Raw genomic sequence first — 23,084 nt, 5'->3', positions numbered from 1 at the left:
GTATCCTTCCAAAGCCACTGTGGGGTACTCAGTGTGAATTAATGAGTTTTTTTCTTCAAAGGTGGTGCTTTCAAAGGTGGTTAAGAGAGTGCTGCTTGTCTGCTTAGCGACACCTACCTCTGTAAAAGTGTTGTCATTAGAAGATGTTCTTGTGGCCAGACTTCTGGCCGTTGTGGATCACCCCTGGGTCATCCGCCTTGCCGCTTGCAGTAACTGTGTCATCAGAGGGCAACACCTGGAGATCTTGTACTACTCAAGTCCTTTGCCTTGCATGCCTCTGCTTTTCTGTTTTAGATATGTAGGCATCATAAACAAGTTTGAATAGTGAAGAACATGAAAGAGTTGTCGACCCTAAGAGGTAATGATAAAGGAGTTAAGGGCAATATTTTCTCAAAGGTACACTAAAAGCTTTTTCAGCTTTTTGTACCTTGAAGCTGTTTTATGTAAAGGCGAATGACAGGTTGGGCTGAAAAATGAGTTGTTATCATTTCTTCTCTTACTGTTTCAACTCAGGACATTTGTCCTGTCCTGTAGCCAAAAGTATGCAGCATGGATGAGTGAAACCTGCAAGGTCATAAGTGTCTGGTGAGACACTTTGAGCCCAGGCAGATGAGAATAACAGGATTAGATTTAGACAAATAGAAAAACTTTGACTAGATGCATCATTGTGTTTTAGAGATTGGTGATATTTGTTCACCAACCTCATAAAATCCAGAGTTCTAATAACTTCCTGCTATTTGAATTACAGGTAATGTTGATATATATATATATTAACATGGGATTCTATATTCCATTATTCAAGTCTCTATTCCTTTTATGTAGTAAAGGATTAACTCAATTTGACTGTAGGAAGAATTCTTTATGTTCTGGAGAGGAAGGCAAAAAGGTCCACCTGGTGATATCTGCTGGTTTTTGCAGTGTGACATCTGGTGACATGAACTGGCTCTTTACACTTTATCCGTTCTTTACCGTGTTTAACATAAAGTGTGCAGTGTGGGCAGTGCATCAGGAAAGCTAGTGTTGCTGATGTAACTTTGACATAATTTTAGCAACTCGTGGAGAAAAAAGTGCAATGTAAGGGTACATAGAGATTTTAGTTTCTATCCCTTGCAAGGGAGGAGCTCCCTGCAGATTGCTTGTGGTGCAAAAGGCATCCAAACAGTGTCCTGTCAACAGTGTATGGATTCTCCTGTTTTATGTAATGTAATGTGCAATACCTGAACGAGATTTATCCTGGAAGTGAGAGATTTGTGGTGGAAGGACATTTTTCTTGAAGAAAAATGAATCCGTCGGAATAAGATAAAGATCTGTTGTGAGGGGAGTCTTTGTGTCCATGGGCCCTGTAATCTACCATCTTCATCTCAGTGACTTCATCTTGTTTTCCTGAGGTGAATCTCTAAAACTGCCATTCTTTCATTGCTTTACTTCGATGTGGTACTACAGCTGGCAGTGTTACCGTTGCTTTTCACAGATGTATCTAGTATGGTTTGTTAGAAATCTAGTGTTGGAAGAAAACTTATTTTAGTAACTCATGCACATTCATACAAAATTTTGGCAGACCTTACATTAGACGGAATATTACCCCCCCCGCATTTTTTTCTGGTAAGTGATACTTCCTTTTGTTTTTTCATTGACCTGAAAATAGCATTATGATAGTATAGTTTCTTGCAGTGGGACTATTTAATTTTTTTATCAAATGTTGTCCTCAATGTTTTTGTAGACCAGACTATAAGGAGCTTATTGTGGAAGGAATTCCCAGCTCATCATTCACTGCCAAAGCTGTCAGTAGTCAACTGTAAGGACAGGTGAAAACATTGCCCCCCAAACTTCTTGCATGCTCTGGTTTCTTACGCTTTCTATAAGATTGGATTTGTGTGTACCAAATGATAGGTATGATATTCACAGACTTCCTCTGAGTAAGAGAAGAACTAGAAAAAATGTTTGAGCTGGCCACAGAAATTTTTTTACACTGTCAACCTTTGTCTACTACAGAGGACTTCTTCCACTGTTGTTTTTCAGTGGTTTTGAAATCCATGGCAGAAATCCATGAATCTTTAGAAAAATAGACTTTTCCCATCAGTGAAGCTTCCTTGTACAAACTGTGTTGTATCACAAAGGAAGCATTTCCTTAGACCACTCTTCAGTGTGCCCTATATTGTTCAGTTTTCAAAGGTCTTTATAGATTTTTTTTTAACCAATATTGTTGATGTAACTATTTTATTTTGGTGTTTCTGTGCATCTGGGCTGCATTCTTCACTCAATGGCATATTCCTGTTTCTAGAAAGGTACCAAAATAGGTAAAGGAAATGTATGGTTGGGTCATCCTGATAACATCTGCGGCCCATGCGCCTCTGAGCACGTTTTGGCACTTGAGAGAAGAACGGGTATTTGTTTTGCTGGTTAGCTGTCTTCTGGTTGGCAACACTGGCACATAAAGGCCCCCCCAGATCATTCTGAAGACAAGCAACCATCACAGTGAGGAGAGATGCAGAGGAAGCAGGTTTGATTTTTTTCACATTTCCCTTCTCCTGCCAGAATGCCTGGTCTTGCCTTTAATCAGTGTGTTATTCACAGAGTCGCTTCAGCAAAGCACCATAGGAGCTCGAAACTGATGTTATTTATATACAATGTGGAGAAGATATAGAAAGAACTGGAGAATAATTGAGGTTTGATGATTAAAATGAATGATGTGAAAATACTGAGTTTGACCTCTACACTTTTGAAGCAAGGGCCACTGGAGAAAGCAAAAACCCCTCCATAGTTGTGGGGTGGTCTGTTGATACTTGAAAGAACAGGATTTTAGTCAGCTTAGCAGAATTTTCTAGGGTCATTTCTTTCTGTGATACAAAATTGTATGAAAACTAGAATGTGATCAGTAGCATTTTATACGTATATAAACATTATCCTGTTTGACTGATGGTGTAGATCATACTGTATGACTTTGCAAAATATTTTTCCCTTCACAGTAGGCATAACAAGGCTTGAATTACCACATCATTGCCATTCAGTGTCAAAGCTTATAGCTGAGATATTTCTCAAGCAGGTCAGATCCTTCAGAGCTTGTTGGGTTTTCTACCAACTGAAAATAACACTTACTAGGTAAAAAGGCAGAGAATGGGCCACTGCTTAGGAAGGAATATAAAAGTCAGGAGTCAAAAGAAGATCAGTGAAGAGAACCTGACAATGAATGTTAGCATGTTGTTCTTGCAGCTGAGCCTGGGAGGCATACTTAATTTTGGTTACCTGGGTTATTTCTGTCTAAGAGCAGAGTATCTATTTGAAAAGTAAATATAAAGCCTTGGGAACAGAGATTTGAGTCCCAACTTGCTCTGTCCCCCAGTGATGCCTGTTGGATTAATTTCATAATTTTCAGTCAAGATAAGGGTCTAGGGTCTTCCATGTGCAAAAATAGTGCAGTAAAAAAAGGGAAGATTTGATGATGACTAATGCGATTCACTGCAAGATGTACAAGCAAATGTATTGAGGCAAAATCTTGTACTTGAAAGAGTTTTGCCCATTCTTGCAATTTTTACTTATAGAGGAAGGAAATTGTAATAATTCTGATTTAAGTCACCAAATGGCTGTGAAGAGCATTACTATTGAGATAATTTCTGATACTTATCTCTTTGAAAGAAAACAACTCATTAATGTCCATGATGCTGCACTTGCTGAATTTTCTCTGACCTGGGGGAGAAAAAAAATCGCTCTATCTTTCAAGTACTTCAAAGAGCCATCTCTGACCTGCCTTGCCTCACAGAGCCTGTTTCTTCATTGCCACTAGCAGGAAGTTTTCACTCTCAGACTTCAGGGATGATTCATAATTGAACAAAGCTCTCTGTCGTTTGGAGGAGAAATCAAAAGTCACAGGAATTTGTTCTGCTGCCATTTCTGTTTTCCTACACTCCAAATGACAGTAGAAGCAACTGATAGAAGGCAAAGCTCTTCCAAGAAGCTTAGCTCCCATCTTGGTCACACTGTCAGGTTCTGGTGCCTCTCTGCTAGTATCATCCTGCTCCTTACTCCAAGGAAAGTCTTGGGATTTTTGTGAGAAAAGTTGTGAAATGAAGTGTTTCTGAGCAGCAGTGAAAGAACAGAGCATGGAAACAGTAGTAAAACTATTTCATAGAAAGGCTGGGTTTGGGTTTTTTTATCTAAACATTTCAGTGACAATAGGTATTTTTAAATAAGCAGCATAATCAGTGTAATAGGTGAAGCTACCATTCTGTATCTTCCACTTCAGTATTTGCTTAAAAGCAAAATGAGGTTTTTTTTTTAATATATTTTCTTTACAAACTATTTATACAAGAGATTTCTCATTCTGATATGTAATGATTACTAAAAATTTCTTTACTCTCTTACAGAAGCATTGGGCCAGTCTGAGGTAGTAAGCACCAGGAAAAGTTTAATAGCAGGCTTGTTTTCTACAGTCAGAAAGAAATCAAGGCAGCAAAAAGATCAGAGTTCTTTTCTTGCTTGTCTGTTTCAGAATTGTTTGAATGCAAACAGGATGAGCTTCACAATAACAAATCTATCCAAATGCAATTTGTCAGACTGTAGAATTCTCTGACAGGTAAAGAGGGGCTTATATTCAAGTTTACCTCAGACTATCAGCAAAGGCCGTAATGTCTCAAAAATACTGATACCATTGCTGTGCACATGTCCTACTGATTTTCTGGACTTTTACAAACCTTTAATAAGCATTAATCCCCCCTGTATGCCAGTGGGGTACAAAAGGTTATGGTTGTTTCCAGTCTATAGATCCCCTGAGAAATAAACGCTGCCTCTTGCCACTTCAGAAATAATTTTCTCCTGCCCTTTTCTCTGCCATTTCCACAATCCCTTGTAAAGCATCTCAGCAGAGGGCAAGATGCAGCCCTTTATATTTTAACAATGCTGCTCATTATTATTTCTCTCTTTTCTTTTTATTACAACTCTCTGGCTGTTTAGGTGTCAAGTCCCAGGAACTGCCCTTTGAAGTTGATGGTACAGTTTCTGACAACTTAAAGGCCTATCCCACTAAGATAATAATTGCTCAGGTAAATTGTAGGTAGACTGAAGCAAGGGAGCAGGCTGCTGAAAGGCATCTCAGCAGCTTGTAACAATACGTCTCTGTGGAAATGACATTTGGGGTACAAATAGCACCTGGAAAAGTAGTTTGCAATTAATCTGTGTGATAGCTGCAAAGCCGCTGGCTTCCAGTTGACAGTAAGTACTAGATGGACTCCAAGAGACATAAAATGGCCATTTAGTCTTTGTGCAGCCTTGATTCTTGTGAGAAATCTCCAACCAAAAGTAGGGAGAAAAGTTTGTTTTCTTTCTTGTGGTTGCTCTCAACTGAGAACGGTATCTCAGGCTGGCACAATGTGTGACAGAGTAGGCATTATGGACTGAACATCCCAGCATGAAAGGTAGAAAGGTGTTGACAGCACAAAACAAGATTCAGAAGTCTTAATGTATAATTTAAGCTACTGTGTGTCTTGACACAACAGCTCTAAAATGCAACCCTTTCCCATCATCAGAATGTTCCCAAGGAGCTCAGGTTCCAAATAAAAATGGCCATATGTGTATCTCACTGAACAGTACAAGTTTAAAATATTGTTTGATTAAATAGTGACTTGTGGTTGATCAACAATTTTTCCTCTTAACTGGTCTGCTTTGTGTGTGGTAGGAGGTAGAATGAAAACTAGAGCTCTTTTTCTCAACTATCTCTAGTTATCCTTAGCTCAAGTCTCTGCAATTCTATAACTCAATGCCTTCCTCCCAATTTCTGCTTTCCTTCCTCTGCTTCCTATTCCAACCAAGTCACTGAGTGAAAGCTTAAATCAAGCCCGAAAAAGGATTGAGCTACTATTTAACTATCTCTTTTAGCAAATCACATTATGCTAAGCAATGCTGTGTGTTCTTTTGTTGTGACTGTCTTTTAACAGTTTTTGGCAGGATTGGCAGTTTTCTGTAGTCAAAATTTGGCTAAAATTTTCCCTGCAGTTTTTTAAAGTCAAAAGTCAACTGGATAAAAGGGATCCAAGCCTGACCTGGTGCAGAGACCTATTTTATTGTTACACTTCAGGTACTTCTTTCTACTCTAAAAGAACATATGAAAATAATAATCTGCCTCCAGCATGCAAAGAAAATAGAGCTTTTTTAGGTTTTTTTCTCCCGTCTTGTTCGGGAATAGTATCTCTGTGCAGGAAGAACCAGATCCCTTGCTAGCTTCCAGATCTTCCATTACTAGTAGCAGGGATGAATGAGGCCTGCAGGTGAGAGCAGCCCCAACATCTGGCAGCCCATCTGTTACCTCCAGAATATGTACAGCTTTCTCTGAACATAATTACACATCAGGCTCTTTCCAATCTGTTGCTGATATGGTTCCATTTAGCATGCCCTGGATTTGTAACTATGTTTTTAGGAGGATTTTATATATAGAATTAGATGTTTGGATTCTTTGGTATGGATGCAGGCACCTGATTTCACACATTTTATGCTATGTTGTTTGTGTGATTGAGGTTCTATTTTGGATCTTAAAACTCTTAAGCCTACAGAAAAATTCATGGGATCTAGTTATGTCCTACAGAAAATCTCAGCTTTTTCTAGAAAACCCAAATTGTCCATATTTCATATGCCTTAATGTAAACATTACTAGGCAATTCTTCACATTTTTACATTTTCAACCAAAATTTTGAATTTTAAGGTTTCCACAAGAGCCTTTTACTGCTTGCAATACAAAATATGAAGAGACAGGTTTTAGGAGGATGCTCATTTCCTTACTGGTTTTAAATAAAAATAAAATGCCCTCTATTCAAAGCTACGGGACTAACCCACATTCAGATGCTTTGCATTTACTAAGATCCAGCTCCTCAATAGTATATGATATTATTCTACTTATATTCTATAACTACTGATAATATTTTTTGGTGTAAAAACACATGAATACTTGACTTTTGACTTTTCAGTTTCAATAGTGCAAACTCAGTCTATGAAAGTGTAGTTGAAAGTGAACAGAAAGTCATCACAGTTTCTTGAGGATTTAGGATTTTTTTCCTGTCACAGTTAAATAAGCAGGCTGCTATTTTTGGCATCTCTTTTAGATAGTGGGCAATTATCCAAAGCAGTTTCCAATTAGACTGCTTTTAGTTCATCCAATTTGTAGGCCACAAGACAAGATACTGTTGCATTAGATAAAATAATTGCAAACATTCAAACTGCATCTAGAACACAACATCATTTTTTTTACCTTCTCACTTAAGAAAAACATCAATAAATTGAACCTATTTCATGGAAGATGATCAAGATAGAGCTGGATATGGATCTGGACTGTCTAATGAGGAGAGTCTGGGAGAGCTGGACTTGTTCAGCCTGGAGCAGAGATGGTTTTGGTGCATCTTAGGAGCAGCCCAGAGTGTCTGTGTGGGGGTCTTTGAGGAGGTGGAGCCTCACCTTTGAGGAGGTGGAGCCTCACAGCAGTGTAAGGCAGGAAGGTCAGTGACAACGAACATAAAATGAAAGGGGAGAAGTTCAGACTGGATGTAGGGAGGAACTATCTCCCCTGACTGCCTGAGGACAGTCTGACAGTGACACTCTGCTCAGAAAGGCTGTGCAGGCTTCGTCCTTGGAAGTGTAAAAAACGTGACTGGTTGAAGCCCTGAGCAGTTTGGTCTCACCTCAGGACTGACCCCTGTACAAGCAGGAGACTGGAGCAGACAACTCCTTAGGCACTTTCCAGACTGTACTGTGCTATGATAATTTTTTGAAAATTATGGCTATGATAAGGATATTTTCATCACATTGAATCTCCTGGAGCTACAGGAGTATTTGGAAAGTTGTAGTATCTTATGGAAAGTGATGTTTATGTTTCCCGCATGGAAGACGGTCTTCTCCTGACCTACTAGGCTTTAGTTACAATTTCTGTGAATTAAATGTCAAGTAGACCATTCCCATCTGAATAAAATTTTCTTGCTGGAAAAGCAAAATAGAGTGAGAGAATTTGAAGTCAGTGAAGTAACAGTGCTTCATACCTCTTCTTCTCCAGGGAAAAAGGAGCAGTTAACTTCCTAAGCAGCTTTATTGGGCTGCTGAGTGATTGACGGCATGGATTTTTTTGGGACTCATGAGTGGGTCAAAATGTGGAAGAGTTTTTTTGTTATGGGAGTCAGGCTACTCAGGTTGGCTGTCTCCCACTTTTGGCAGGAAAAATTAGGAATATGTTGTGGTTAAGGACTGAATTGAGGAAATACACACAGAAGTCTAGGCTTAGTCTATCTCTGGGAAACCAGAAGGATAAATTCTCTATGAATGGTTGCCTGAAAAGACACAGATTTCTGAGAAACAGTGAAGTTTGATCGCCTGAAGACGTGTCATACCGGTGAGCTGAGTTAATGACCCTGCCCAGATTTCCTGGGAGACTTGGAGGAGATCTGTACTTCAGATTCACCTTTGCAAATTGGGGGTAATGACAATTGCCCATCAGCCTCAGATGAATAGTGAAGACTAATAGCATAGTGTTTATTGTGCTGTGGATATTTGAAGCCCATTCCTACTCCAGATGTTTCTATGATTATTTCAAATCCATGGAGGTGTATACGTCAGGATAAACACGGTGGTAGATTTCTCAGTGTCTTTGGTCAAAGAAACTGATCTGGAAAGAAAACAATGGGGAAATTGTAATTTCAGCTAATGGTTTCTGAAACAGTCTGTGGTCTATGACCACATGTTTTGTGTTCCATTTAGAAAGCAATGGCAGAAATCTCCATCACCAGTGGACCCTACTCTGTATGGCTTTTAAATTAAAATTGGCACATGGGCATGTGTTCAGGACAACAGTAATTACATTATTTGCATCTCCATATCCACCGTGGAGATCTAGTAGTACTTTTAGTACTGTGTTTTCTCTGTAGCCTGGCTGCTTGTATTTGAAACATTACAAGCAGGTGTTATTGTATCAATGTGATTGTGCTTGGTCCAACTGGACTGAGTGGTTTGGGTTGGAAAGGACCTTAAAGATCATCTCTTTCCAAGCCCCTGCCGTGGGCAGGGACACCTTCTACTAGACCAGGTGTTGTAGTGGATGAGAATGAGTGGGACATAGTAAAGTCCTGGCAGAATCATTGTATTGAGCTAACTGTGGCCTTTCCATCACCACCACCAGTGGCAGTACAGGGACACAGAGCTGTGCAAAAGTGAAGGTGCTCCATGCTTAAGTGGAACCTGTTTCCATGCTGGGGGAAGGTGGAGAGTTTGCTGCTGTGTGCATGCATGTATTGATGGTGACATATATAGCGAGTTGCCAGAGGGATTGGATTGCCCTTGTGATCATTTCACCTGATCTTGGGCTGCTGTTCAGCTGGCTTCAGGGCATTTTAATTATCAGCACACTGGCTATTGGACCAACCATCTCATCTGGTTGCTGGCACTGATTATGTTTGTCTAAGCATATCAGATATTCCTCATTAACTTCTGCAATAATATTCAGACAGAAAGTCCTAGGAACTCTTCCAGCTAATCCCCATTTTGGCTGCTGACCAAATAAGGCTTTATATGGCACAACTGTAATTGCTTCATTTGTATGGTATTGATCTGCCATTAGGCAAAACACAAGCCAGCATTTCACTAGGGCACAAGTTACGCAGTGCTCTTTATTGTTTGCATTGCAGTTGCAGCTCCAGTTCCCACCTGGGAAATAGCTCCCCTCTTTTTGTCTTTCAGTCTCTCCTTCTAATTAAAGTAATGAACTTCAGAGTGCTTGCACCATAATTAGACCAAAGCTTAAGAAAACATGTCTTAACTGAAATCTTTCCATTTATTGCCTTTATGAAAAAAAAATCAGTATGGAGGCACAAAGAAGCATGAATATAATGTTACAGAAATCCCTCATGCCTCTTCTCAGTCTAAGTTTAGACCTGCCAAAATTGTATCAACTGTACAAATCTCATGAATTAGTGATCTGTTTCTGGCGGCCATAAAAGTCAAGAATCCATCCTGATTTCTGTGCTGCCAATAGCTTTTGGCATAGTGGCCATGTTTCATTAATAACTTCATGGACATTAATGTCAGTGGATAAATTCCCTCAGAAGCAAACAGCAGTTCTGCCCTACAGCTTTCCCATGTGGAGTAAGCTTTTCTTACTAGGAAAAAGTTATTCAAGAGCTTGCTTGTATTGCAGCACTTTTAGTACTGTACAGAAGGCCGATAGTGTTTGGCTTTGCAGCCATATCATGCTTCATTCTCATTAAGGTGAGACTAGGCTTGGTGGCTGAAAGGTCTAACCGGACAGGCAAAGGGTTAGGAACAGTACCTTAGGAACAGAACAAGCATGGGCTTGTTCCTAAAATAAAGATATTGACATAAATAGAAACACAGAATCATAGAACCACAGAATAGTTTAGATGTGAAGAAACACTTAGGGATCATCTAGTCCAACCCTTCTGCAGGGACTGAGCAGGTTGCTCAGAGCTCAGTCCAGCCTGATCTGGAATATTTCCAGGAATGAGACACCTCTCTGGACAACCTAGTCCAATGTTTTACCATCCTTATTCTAAAAAATCTATTCCTTATACATAGTCTAAGTCTACCTTCTTTTAGTCTAAATCTGACTTCCTTTAGCTGAAAGCCACTGCTCCTTGTTTAGTTTTAGCAGGCCCATTCAAGAGTCTTGTTCCCATCCTTCCTATTACCCCCCCTTAAAGTATAGAAAGGCCTTAATAATGTCTCCCTGGAGCCTAGTTTTCTTCAAGCTGAACAACTCCAACTCTCTCAGCCAGTTCTGATGGGAGGGCTGCTCTGTGCCTCTGATCATTTTCTGGCTCCCCTCTGGACCCATTCCAACAGGTCCCTGTCCTTCCTGTGCTGGGATCCCCAGAGCTGGATGGAGGTAGTCACGGGAGTGGAGTAGAGGGGCAAAATCACCTCCTTTGACTTGTTGACCATGCTTCTTTTTATGAATTCAACTGAATGTGTCTACTCTGTGAATTCCTGAGACCAGCAGTAGTACTTTTTTTTTCCTTTTTTTCTCCCAAATGCAGCTCTGGGAAGATGGGAGAAGTTGGTTTTTTTCTTTCACTGCAGCTCTTGCCACAGGTACCTATATCTGTCACCCTGAAAGTGGTGGAATGCAACTTCTTTTGCATGACTTTTCTCTGAGGACATCTCAGAAATATTAGCTAGGATAGAGGACTTTTATCACTTTTTATGGAGAATCATACGCTGATGATAATGTAGTTTATGTAAAAGCCATGCAGAGATGCTCCGTTGAGCACTTTTACTTCTAGAAGTCACTCCATCATGACTCCTGATGTTTTTCTGCCGTATCTGAGTCTTAAAGACATCTTAAACTAATCAGGTGCTCTTGTGAAAGCCTGACGCTTGCAAGAAGGAAAATACATCAACATATCATAAGGAGTAGAAAACGGGCAAAGACCATTTCAGAGGTAGTTCCTCTCAACCATTATTGTATGTTCATAAATGGTAGATTCAGCTTTACAGTAATGAAAAACTGGAGAAGTCTGAGAGTGAAATATTTTCAAATATTGCCAGATTTGAACCAAGTCTGCAAAAATGCCAGGTATGTTCAATACTGCACTAAAATCTTGGGTTTGTTATTATGCCCTGCTACCCACTAAATAGAACATACATTTATATAGCACATTGAGATGTGGGGCTGGTTAAGAATCAGAAAACCTAATATTTGCAGTTAGTTCAGCAGAATATTTTATCTTTCATGGTTTGTAGTGAGATTCAGCAATAAGTTCTGACTCCTTTTGGATGTCACAGTAGCATTTCTTCTGGGTAGGTGATTCAACCTAGGACTGGGTCATCCTGCAGAGGAAAGCTGTGAAATGCTCAGTCGAAGGGACAATATTTCTGCCACTGCTGGGACATGTTGAATGGAGTGAAAAATTAGAAGCTGCTGAAACAGCTGCCACCTGCTTTGTTCTGGAAGATTTTGATGTAGTACAATCTTTCTCTGCATCAGGTAGCCAGAGTCAGTGATCTTAATAGGCTCTCTAGTAATCCATCAGTGATATCAAATGGATTGAGATGGGTGTAAAGAAGGAACAGCTTTCTAAGTTACAAGGAACCACACCATATTTCTATTCAATAAGCACTGAATTGCATACAAAAGAGATATGTTTTCCTCGCCTCACTCTGGGTGAAAATAGTCCCTCTGTGGCATTCAGAAGCATAAATTTTAAAGGCCTTACAAATATGATTAAGATATTATATAAAGGAAAATTTTAATCCTCTGGCCAAGATCAGTAATGGTGAATAATGTTTTCAATCCTGTTAAATCATCCATTTGCAAAACAATAAGATCAGTTGTGCAGCATTTGGCTTTTTCTTGAGATGGAGACACATAAGGGGTTTCAACATATGCCTGGGTAACAAAACATAACGTCATTGCAAGAGGCTTGCACTAATGCAGTCTAAGTGGGAGAGGAGCAGGGCAGCATGAGGCATGATAGATCTTCACTGCTGTGACCCTCACCTCAAGCTGCTACGCCCTGACTTTCAGCAGTGCCTGTCCAGCACAGATGGAACCTCTGCCTGGCACTGAACCCCGTGCTGTGCTTTGCCATGGAGCCCCGACTTGTCTGTGCCAATACTGTCATCTCTCTCAGCTGGGGGACCCTAAACTTAGGAGTTACTGGAGAGGCAGGTGAAACAGTATCCAAACATCTTGCTGCAACAAAACTATGAGTTGGTGTCTGTTTCACCTAAGGCATAAAAAGCAAAAAGCTTTCTGCCAGCCATGCCAGAGGTGAAAGCATTATATATTGGTGGGGGAGAGAGATGTACTTACACATGCTCACTTTACACATTTCAATTTTAAAAATATTACTGTCGATTTTTTCAGCAATTTCAATTATATAAAAACCATAAATGGCTCAGGATTACTAATGTTTATGAGGTGAAAGAGTGTTTTGAGGTTCTCGGCAGTGGGCTAAGCTTATCCTAAGAGTGATTCCTGCAGCATGGAGACAGTGCTACACTGGTGCTCACTCACTCTTGAAAAATATCACTCAAGTGAGGGATTTGCTGAAGGTGGTGAGACACTGGCACAGGTTACCCAGCATTTTTGTGATACCTCATCCCTGGAAGTGTTTGAGGCTGGATTGGATGGGGCTTTCAGCAGCCTGGTCTAGTGGAAGGTCCCTTCCAACCCAAACTGCTCTACGACTCTATGATTCTAAGCCTTTAAAACTTGCAGGTGTTGGCCTTTAGCAGCCTATTCATATAATCCTGCTTATGCTGGAACCAGCAAGAAAAATTGTGCCTTAAAAAAAAACAAAAAAAAAAAAACCAAAATGCACTGCTCAATGGCAACAGGATTAGGTAGTCATTAGCAAAAATTAAAATAGCTCAGAGTTGGGAGAAACTAGCATTTCTGCTACTGCTAAAGACTGTGTACTGAGCCAATATGAGCAGTTTCTCTAGGGACAATTTTATGTGTTTTTTATTTACAGCAAAGCTTTGCGTAAAACAGAGAAACAAGCTGAGTTGCAATCGCAGGTCAACTGCTGTTGTTTTTACACAGGCAAAATATATATTTAATTGCTTGTGCCAAGAAGTGTTTGCATACTGTAATTGGAATATCGTGCTGCAAAACAGCTTTCAATCTATATAAATATTTTAAACTACAATCATCAGACCTCTAGCTGGTGTAAATTGTCAGAACCTCTTTGAATTCAAAGTAGCTGTGGCAATTTTTAGCAGCAGTGGGTCTCCCATTAATTGGAACTCCTGCTGATCCTCAAGGTGTCAGTTTGGCTCATATTTGTTTACAAAGCTCAGCTCGAGGAACTAAACATGTACTATATTTAGGATATACATAGAACCTATAAATACTCACTGCCCCTGGAAATTAACTGTCTTATTTGGATGGCTAAATGAAAAGTGCTAAGCTTATTTTAATTAGCTACAATTAAAAAGTATCTGAGCACTGCTGTAAATTTCCCATCTCTAAAATAGACAGGAATAAACACATTCCTGTAAAAATACTTTATTCTTATTGTTTGACTCATATTTTGATATATTTTTCTGTAAGAGGTGTTTTAAGTGCAGTTGGACAGGGGATTTTACAATAATGTTTTTAAAAGGCTTCAGCTTCTAATACAGCACAGAACCTGCCCAGAGCTTTTTTGCAACACTTTGACTTTTTACAGACCAGTCAGTTCTTCAGGGCAGGGGCATGTGAATTTTGCAAGATGGAATTCAGGAGGCATTCACTGTTACGGTGGGTCCTAAGCTGGACCTGAGCATTCTGCTGAGATGGCTGATCCTTTCCTTTCTTTGATAAGCATGAATATAAAAATGGAGGAGCTTAGCAGAAAAGCCTGAGAGACACACTGGAGAAGAGCTAGTATATTATGAAGACTCACAACAAGAATACTAGCAGTTCTTTATTTAATACAAATGCTGGCCAAGTTATGAGAGCAAGTGCCAAGGACTATTTTTTGTGAACTAACATGTGAAAATGTTTTAATGACTCCTGTGCTTCAGTACTTGAATACAGTTTTTTTCATACAAGTAACATGACAGCATGCAACCCTTTATAAAACCCAGTAAAAATATTTCCCCTGTAAGATCTTAAATGGGTTTAAGAGGATATGTTTTTAAAGCAGGCCTTGTGTCTTTAAAGTTTAGATCATTTTTCTTGTGATAATGTTCATGCATTAGCTCTTCTTTTTAATATTTATGTTATTGATCTTTCAAGCCTACTGAGCACACAGTGATGTAAGCTTTGGCTACATCTTCCTCGTTAACAGAGTGCTTGTTTCATTCCTAATTTATTAAACATATTCAGCAGTGCCATGCAGCTTTACACTTAATTTCTCTTGATGAATTGTCAAACACCCTTAAACCACACTGCATTTGCGTCGTGTTACAATCTGCCATCAGTGCTTTTCAAAACATGGATAAAATAAACAGCTCAAAAGATATGCAGGTCTTAATTTTTTGCTTGGTAAGGTTGCATTTTAATTTTTCCTGTTAAAAATTATTTGAATGAATGATATACACAAGCTGTGAAAATGCACCCACTTGTTTTTCGCTAAGCACATTGAAGACAGATCCTCAGCTGCATGCAGGAAGCGCTAGGCTGGGGGGTGAGGAGAGGCTCCTGGCAGCTGCGGCCTCCTCTTCCCAAGCCACCTGGGCTGGATATAGATTAGATCATGAGAGAATAACTGAGTTCACATCACTGAAATAAGGTCACTGACCTTGGCTTCACCAAGCACCCTCTCTGCCTTGTCCTGCGGGAGGAAGCCCTCCAGCCTGCTCCAGGAGTGCCCAGGGGCTGGCCTGCATGATGGCTGCACCAGCTGCAGGGAAAGACATCCACAGTGCAAGGAAGAAAATGAGCTTGGGGTTGCTTGAGACACATCATCACTTTCCAACACTGGCTGTGATACTGCAGTCCCAGGAAAGCTTTTTTCCTTTAGTGGTGATGCTGCACCACATCTGTGGTTTTACTTCTCATTGTACAGTAGTTTGCTGATCCCCCCTTCTTTACAGGCAGCAGTTATATAGGAGTATATGTGCAACAAACTTATAGGACAATGTGGTCATATATTTTATCCTAATAGAAAGGAAGCCTCTGTACATTGCCAGTTGGTCCATACCTCACATATGGCCCACCTTCGGAGCTTTGTTCATGTCACATTCAGAATTCCTTGCTGAAATTTGATGTATGTTCAGAGAACCTGAGGTTAACCAGAGATGCCATCTCTCTGCACCATGTGACTTCTAAGTGACTGAGTGATTTCTGAGACTTTGAAATCCCTTGTGGGAATGATTTGTGAAAAGCCTTTTGGAGGATTGGAGTCTCTGCTCTGCTTTTGCCCCCTCGGCTGCAGCGGTGGCCCCCCCAACATTTCTGGAATGATGGGCTGTACAGTATGGCTGCAATTTAAACAGGGGTCTTTTCGTGTATGTAGGGTCTCATTAGTGACTCACGTTATTTTTGCACATCTTGCTCATTCATTATTGCAAGTGAGCAACATCCCCAGCTCTAGCAGTGAAACAACAGTGCCGCCGTCTGTGATGATAACTGCAGAACTGTGCTAAGAATCTGCCCAGGATGCAGGGAAGTATTTTTGCTATCTAACTTGCCAGTTACACAGAATTTATGAGACTAAGTTCAGGAAAGGGATTCAGGAAAATGTCAAAGCTGTTTAAATAGCTAAGACATTTAAGTTTTCCTGGCACAGCTCTACTGGCTGCCTAAAATATTGTTATTAAATGCCTACAGCAGAGATCCTGCCTTGGTTGTAATGAGTACTTAGGAACCTGTCTGTGCCTTTATGCCAGTATTCAGTATTTGGTATTCAAAAGCGGATATTCTGAGACCATATTTCATGGAGGCAGTCTCCATGAACCAGGCCAAGGCTGAGTCCTTGGAATTGCATTTGGGAATGATGCTGAATGGTGCAGATGGGTGGTGCTTTCCACCCATCCTCTGAACCATGGTGCATCCAGATATTTTGGGAACTGAATTACTTAAGTGAAAAGCAGCTGTGGCTGAGATTATACATATTTGTGTACAAGTGTACATACATCTGGATACATATTCAGCCTAACTAGGCTGGAGAGAGCCTTTTCTATGTGTTGTGTGTATTCAGGCTCTGGGCATTAGTTGATCTTACTGAGCAGAATACATTTCATGTTTTAGTTCCTGTTTTCTAAGGAGTGATGAGTTCCTGTGCTGAAATTGATGTTGAAAGTGTTGCAATAGGCAAAATTTTGTGTCCCTTTTCATGATGTACTGCTATGACTGTCTCAGATTTCCAGCAGTGCTTGTGATGTTGGCCGTGGTGGTCCCTAGCCTGGACCTCTGTCTCATTCCCTTGTGGTGCAGGAACCTTTGTGTGTCTTTATCAGATGTGGAAATGCCCCTCCTGTGGTGGAGCATGTACCATGAGCTGGGTACCACAGTGTGGTGCCCCATGGTGTTCAGGTCATTTGTTGCATGCCTCCCTCACTGCTTCTTACAGACTGAAGTCCAACAGATGGGTCAACTGCTATCCATTGATGTGATCCAAACTCACTGGAAGTCAAAGCAAACTTCTCTGCTGGCTTCCCTGGGCTTTGGGCAAACACCCTGCTGCAATTCTTTTGGGTAACAAATGAGGTATCTCTTTGGAATCACTGATGTTATTTTGCAAGGGACTAGGTAGTCCCATTGTCATCTGTCTGCAGAGTTTTATCTTTTGATAACAGTGTAAGGTGTAGCTACAGCACAGATGGGCTCTTCTAAAAAAAAAGAAGGGATACTAATTAATGTTTTGAACTGCTTACTGCTGTTTGTTTATAAGGAGATGGACAGTGATTTTAAATGAGTGAAAATTATTTAATTCTCATCACGTTTTTCATACTGTAATTCTAAAGACATTTAAAACAGCTGTGACCCATGCATTGAAATCACTGTCCATGCACTCAAGTACTTGTGAAGTGAGGGCTGCAGTTTTGTCTGAACTGGCTTGACTGTTGCATGCAAAGACTCTGTTTTCTTCAGAGTCATGGAAGAGGCAGGACTGTGCAGTGACACCAAGGATTAAGAGTGAAATATTAAAGGCCTTGCCAGCTTTCTGCTGTTAAACCCTGACTCTTGCAAAGACGTCGGTTCCTTTATTGAGGAATACATTGTGTTTAGTGGGAGTTTGGACCAAGTGTGCTATTGTGGATACAGTCCTGTTTTTTAAGATGAAAGAAAAGTTTCTGCCATGGAGACTCAGGTCTCCAGATGCCTTCCTGTGTGGCAGAATGAAGCACTGTCTAGAATGCGTGTGGGTGATCTAGCCTGGCTCTGAAGTCTGGGTATACAATTTTCAATGCAGTCACCATGGCATGTTTTAGGCTCTCAGTTATAACCTACCTGGGAGGTACAGCAGTGTTGAGCAAAGGTTCTCTGTGTTTTGCTGACCAGAGGGAAATTATTTATTTCCAAATGTTGAGGTGGACCTGGATATCAAAGCAACAGAGAAAGCAGTGTGAAACTAACCTGGTTTTACATGGCCTGCTAGACATGATGAGGACAATAATGTGCTACATTTATAAACAATACAGTTTAATTTCAGAGTGATGATTGCAGCTTAAATCCACATTTACTTCTTCATCCTTTTTATTTTCATTTCTCTATTGTGCTGTGAAAATGTCTATGGATATGGCTAATAACCCAGCTAAATAACCCTCTCATGAATGGGTTTCATTTATTTATTTATTACTCTAGGATTACTATCAACCAGCTGCAGCTTCTCTAAATGACTGTGGGAAAATTTTCCTTGATAATCTTCAATGCTTTGAAAGATAAATTTAAACATTTGGCAAGTGAGAAAGCTCTTTCCCTTCAACACGAAAACTAAACATGAAAATTTATGTTATTTGTCAAAGACATCACCTAGTTGTTTTTAATTCAACTTGGAGTATCCAAGTGAAAGGTGTAAGTAGACATTAACTTGAAAAAGAAATTGTAAATTATCAAGTACCATTTTCACCCAAAATAAGATAAAGATTGGAAAGAAAAAAACTTTCTAAGAATGTTGGCATAAGGACTTTGTCTAATTTGGTGAGCTTTAATGTTCACACTTGAGAGACTACAGCTCAGAGGAAAGAATTTGAAGATGCTTTTTTCAGATAGACAGATTGATAGGGCTTCCCATCTGCTTTAAAATCAGACTGAGATTAAGTGACTTGTTGAATTGAGAGTTAGTGATATTCCTTGAGATACATTTCATTTTTTGTGGGAGTGATCAATCCTGCCGGCATCTGTAGAAATGTCAAAGCAGCTGCTTGTGTTATTGCTGCCCAATGTGACAATTCAACATAGCAAAATTAAATTAGACCTTGGTTTGGATCCCTTGAAGCAAGAAGGAGTTTTGACATTGACTTTGTAGACAGCAGGCTCCAGATATACATCTAAGTGATTTTCAGAATAAGTAATGTTGCTCAGCATCAAAGAAATATGTTTCCAGGATCATCTTTCATCTATGGCCCAGTCCCCATGTCCTTAAAAAGGTGACATTTATATTTAGTGTACTGGAAATCTCTCTGTTAAGTGGCAAGGCTAGCCACATAGTTACCTTTCTGAATGGGGGCAAACAGACTGAAAGCACAGGCTTTGTAATGAAAAGCTGAGTATGAAAAATCTGTAGTAAATATGACTGATTCAAAAGCAGTTGCTTCCAAGAACAAAAGGGAGAAATGAACAATTTCATTCCAATTTTGCAATTGCTTCTCTCCCTCTGGAGTGTGAACCATAATTAGAGCACTTACACAAAATCATATTTTTCAGCCTGGCTGCTAAATTCCCCTTAAAGATTTATCCATCAAGAGCAGTCTGTTATCACTCCCACTGCAGCCTGCAGTTCTCACTTTCACTTTCAGGGACAGACAAGCAATTACTTTATCTCTGTTGAAAATCTCATGTAAGTCTAACTGCAGTGAAGTTAAGGAAAATCAGATCAACACACAAGTAGTTTCCAAACTTCATGACCAGCCAGCAAGGACCTGTCTTTCATCCAGGAGGAGTTTTATGAAAAGCTGTTACCAGAAGACAGGAAGGGTTTGTCCTGAAGCTGACATTTGTCCCACAGATGGACCAGAGTAGTAAAGGACTGTCCATAAGCTGTGAAATACCATTATCTGTACCTGGTTGCCAGGAAGATATCTCTCTTAATTAGAGAAAAAATGTCCATTCTAAGACCAGAAAGGACCCCCAGAGATGAGAGATCAGCCACCTCTAGAGAAGCTGAATCGCAAACCCCAGTGTCTTCTAGTGCCATATGGTTTGATAGAGCCCTGCTGCCAGAGGATCTCTTCCTGGCCCTTCTCCGAGTGCTTTGAAGGTGTTGCATCCTCTCTTTGTTGAAGTGAGAATATTATTGACAGTCATAGTTCTTGTCATATCCCGCTCAGTCCTGACAGACAGATCTTGAGAGCATTAAACAAATTCAGAGAGAGAAACTCCATCTTTCTCAACCCCAAATCATCCCCAAAGAGCAGTAGTTAAGCTACTGACACCTCTCAAGTACTTTGGAGATGAACTGTGCCACTGCTCCACGTGCCTCTGCAGAGCCACACACGAGCCTGGGCAGACACCCATCAGAGAGAGTGTACATTTCTCATAGGCATGGATGCACTAGGGACCTCTGGACCTAAAAATAGGAAGATACAATTTTACTGATACTGATGTAGTTGTGTATCATTAGGATATGTGACTGTTTAGGGTCTTAGTAATACCGACAGGAAGTTGTACACTTAAACAAGTGCAAAGTTTCCTTTGGAGATGATGAAGGCTGCATAAATATCTTGGAATATTAGTTATCAGCTGATTTTAAAATGTTATATAGTGGCTATAGTCACTGTCATAAATCCAGATGCCTTACATTCAGGTTTGTATGGTGGTCTGTACTGTCTAACTGCTGCCATCCAGTCCTGATGCTCTCTGGACACCTAAAGGAAAATCTCTGAGCACAGAACTGCAACCTAGGACCAGCTGTGTCCTTGTTCATGGCTGAGTTTCAGTACAATTCCAGCAGCCTTGAATTCCTGCAGAAGCAGTGGTTCTGTGCTTTAGCTTTTGTGTCGGCAACGCCCCTCTGCCTGCACAGATCCAAAGTCTCTCTCAGGTATTTCTTTCATCTGAAAAAAGAGCATTTAAACATGATGTGGAGGACACCAGGCTCGCAGAACCCCTTTCAGTCTGTTGTGCCCATACCACTGTGTCACTAGCAAAGCAGGATTTATCTTTCATCCAGTGGTAGCATGACGTGTACAAACTCTCCAGAGAAAAGTTCACAGGATGTCCAAAAAATCTCATTGTATCTTAGGTCCTCAGGATGTCCAAAAAAGCTTCTTGTCTCTCAGCACTTAGCAAATTGGCTGGCTTTCTCTTCCAGCAGTGCTTGAACTTCAGTTTGGCCACACTGTTTTCAGGTTTCCCTAGCGCAGACACCCTTCATCATCACATTCCTCCTGCATTCCTCAGGTGCTCTTTGGGCTGGGCTGCCCTAAAGTCATGGCACTGAGCCAGACCCCAGGTCTTGCCTTTCAGCTAAGCCTCTAATGTGCAAAGGGGGCAGGACTCTAGAGCCTGCATCCCATATGCACAGATGTGCCAGCAGCAGGGCTTCAGACAGACAGACCTCTGGGCACGCTCGTACCATGCTTTCTATTGACTGGCTCTGGACAGCATCTTAGTCAGTGTGTGAGCTGTTAGTCCTCCTCAGCTCTTCCTCCCACAGCCTGTCCTTAGCTCATTCAGGATCAGTCTGAAGTGCTGCATGTCAGAACTGTAGTGACACAGCGACTGGCAGCCTCTAGCACAGGCAGTCTGGATCTTGCCTCTTTAGTTCATGGGGATACATTTTCTCATCTGCTTGAAAAATAGCCTGGGCCCACATTTTAAATATAGATTCAAATAAATCTGTGTAAATCGTTTTTAATTCCAGGCAGAGTTTTATCACCATTTTGCAAAAATAGTTTGGGTTGGTTGATAGAATTTTTGCATTAAAATCCAAGCTGTTCTGAAAATCGTTTCTAGAACTGGAAACACATTTTTCACATTTGGATGTAACCACAATTATTTGTGCTGCCAAGGGCTTGGAAATATGGAAATGAGAGGTTTATTTAGTGTGTGGATCAAGCTTATAAACAGCTTAAGTCCTCATTCCTTCTAACATCTTAACAGCTGTGCAGTTTCTTACAAAATATGTTTTATCGTTTCAAGAAATGCTGTTAACCTGGCAGTATTAAAACTGAATGAGCAAGGCCTCTTGGACAAATTGAAAAACAAATGGTGGTACGACAAAGGAGAATGTGGCAGCGGGGGAGGTGACTCCAAGGTTAGCCTCAATGTCACCAAAAGCGGGTAAACAGTATGTGAAGTAATTGGTGCATCTGCTGGGGTCTCACCTGCGACGAAACAGCTTCACCAGTAGCACAGCACTGCTGGTACCTGCAGCTGAAACCGAGGTGTATGCAATTACTGTCAAAGCAAAAATATTTGCATTTGTTTAAGCACCCAAAGGGGAACTCATAAATGGTCTCTGGGGTGAGATCCATCACCAGTTTTCAGAAATATGCATTTTCTGAAATTGTGGTGAACCTTTTCCAAGCTTGTTAAATACCTTCAGAAGCCTGCTCACCAGCTAAGACTTTTTTCCTACTATATGGTACTACTAAAAATATTTTTCAGTGACATTAGAGGAAAAGGAGAAAAAATCACTGTGACTGTCTCTGAGGGGTAATTTAATGCATGGTCCAGGCTCAGGGATCCATTGTAGACACAAACAATACTGGTACAAATTACAATTTTCACAAGTATCCAAAATAGGAAGACAAATTTCAGATAAAATATCCTCATACTGACATTTTCTGATATCTTTCCAACAAACTGAAATCCACGGTGGTTCCCCAGGCATAATTTACCAGAATTTATCAGACAGGAATTTTAGGCTGCATGCTAGGCTGAGGTGTTAACAGCTTCATATTCTTACTGTATTCCCTTATCTTCCATATGGCCAGTACCAGTACTTCCTTGCTGCCTCACAGCTTCATTTGAGAAACTGCCTGGTGCTGAAAAGAAGCAAAAATGTGGAAGACGGTGAAGTGGGGGAAAATTGAGGTATTAAAAATACCCCTTCTGTTGCAGGCAGCATGTATTAATATTTATTTATGTGCTTGTGTGTGAACAATATATTAGAGAATGCTTCACAGGTAGTTGTGCAGGCACAGAGCTAGTCAGATACAGATTAAATTTGACTGATTTGTCATACACAGTTTATGTAGCTTTCTTTACAGTTGCCTACATATATTTTTTTCTTACCATTTTCTCTCCTTCTTTAGTCCTTCTGCTCTTTCGTGCTGTGTCCTGGCCTCAGGGACCATCCCTTGGGCTGTTCTGCACCCACCCAGAACTGGTCTCCTAATCCTCTTCACTTTGCCTGCAATCCTGCTGCTCTGCCTATTTTTCCCCACACCGCTCTGCTCGCCAGCAGTCACAGTTTCAAAAATGGTCTCTATTTTCTCTTCCAAAATGTTCAGATATATTAGAGCCAATAGCACTTACCTCTACTCAAGCCTGAGTTTTTGCA

The 23,084-nt window shown here is 40.5% G+C and overlaps 1 protein-coding gene across 2 annotated transcripts in view; it reads left to right on the top strand.

Moving 5' to 3' along the window:
* GRIA4 (glutamate ionotropic receptor AMPA type subunit 4) overlaps positions 1–23,084 on the top strand; it is a 215,392-nt gene that overhangs the window by 176,369 nt on the left and 15,939 nt on the right. The window contains exon 14 of one of the 2 annotated variants that reach the window (XM_041487171.1): positions 21,719–21,833. The exons of the other annotated variant lie outside the window; for it this stretch is intronic. Within the exon in view, the coding sequence (XP_041343105.1) occupies positions 21,719–21,833 (115 nt within the window). The remainder of the gene's footprint in view (positions 1–21,718; positions 21,834–23,084) is intronic. 2 annotated transcript variants of the gene reach the window in all.

This window comes from Pyrgilauda ruficollis, unplaced genomic scaffold (assembly GCF_017590135.1).
Source record: "Pyrgilauda ruficollis isolate IOZ18807 unplaced genomic scaffold, ASM1759013v1 scaffold8, whole genome shotgun sequence".
Classification (NCBI taxonomy): Eukaryota; Metazoa; Chordata; class Aves; order Passeriformes; family Passeridae; genus Pyrgilauda; species Pyrgilauda ruficollis.
The sequence above is the reverse complement of the archived record's forward strand: the minus strand, read 5'-3'. Positions and strand labels throughout refer to the sequence as shown.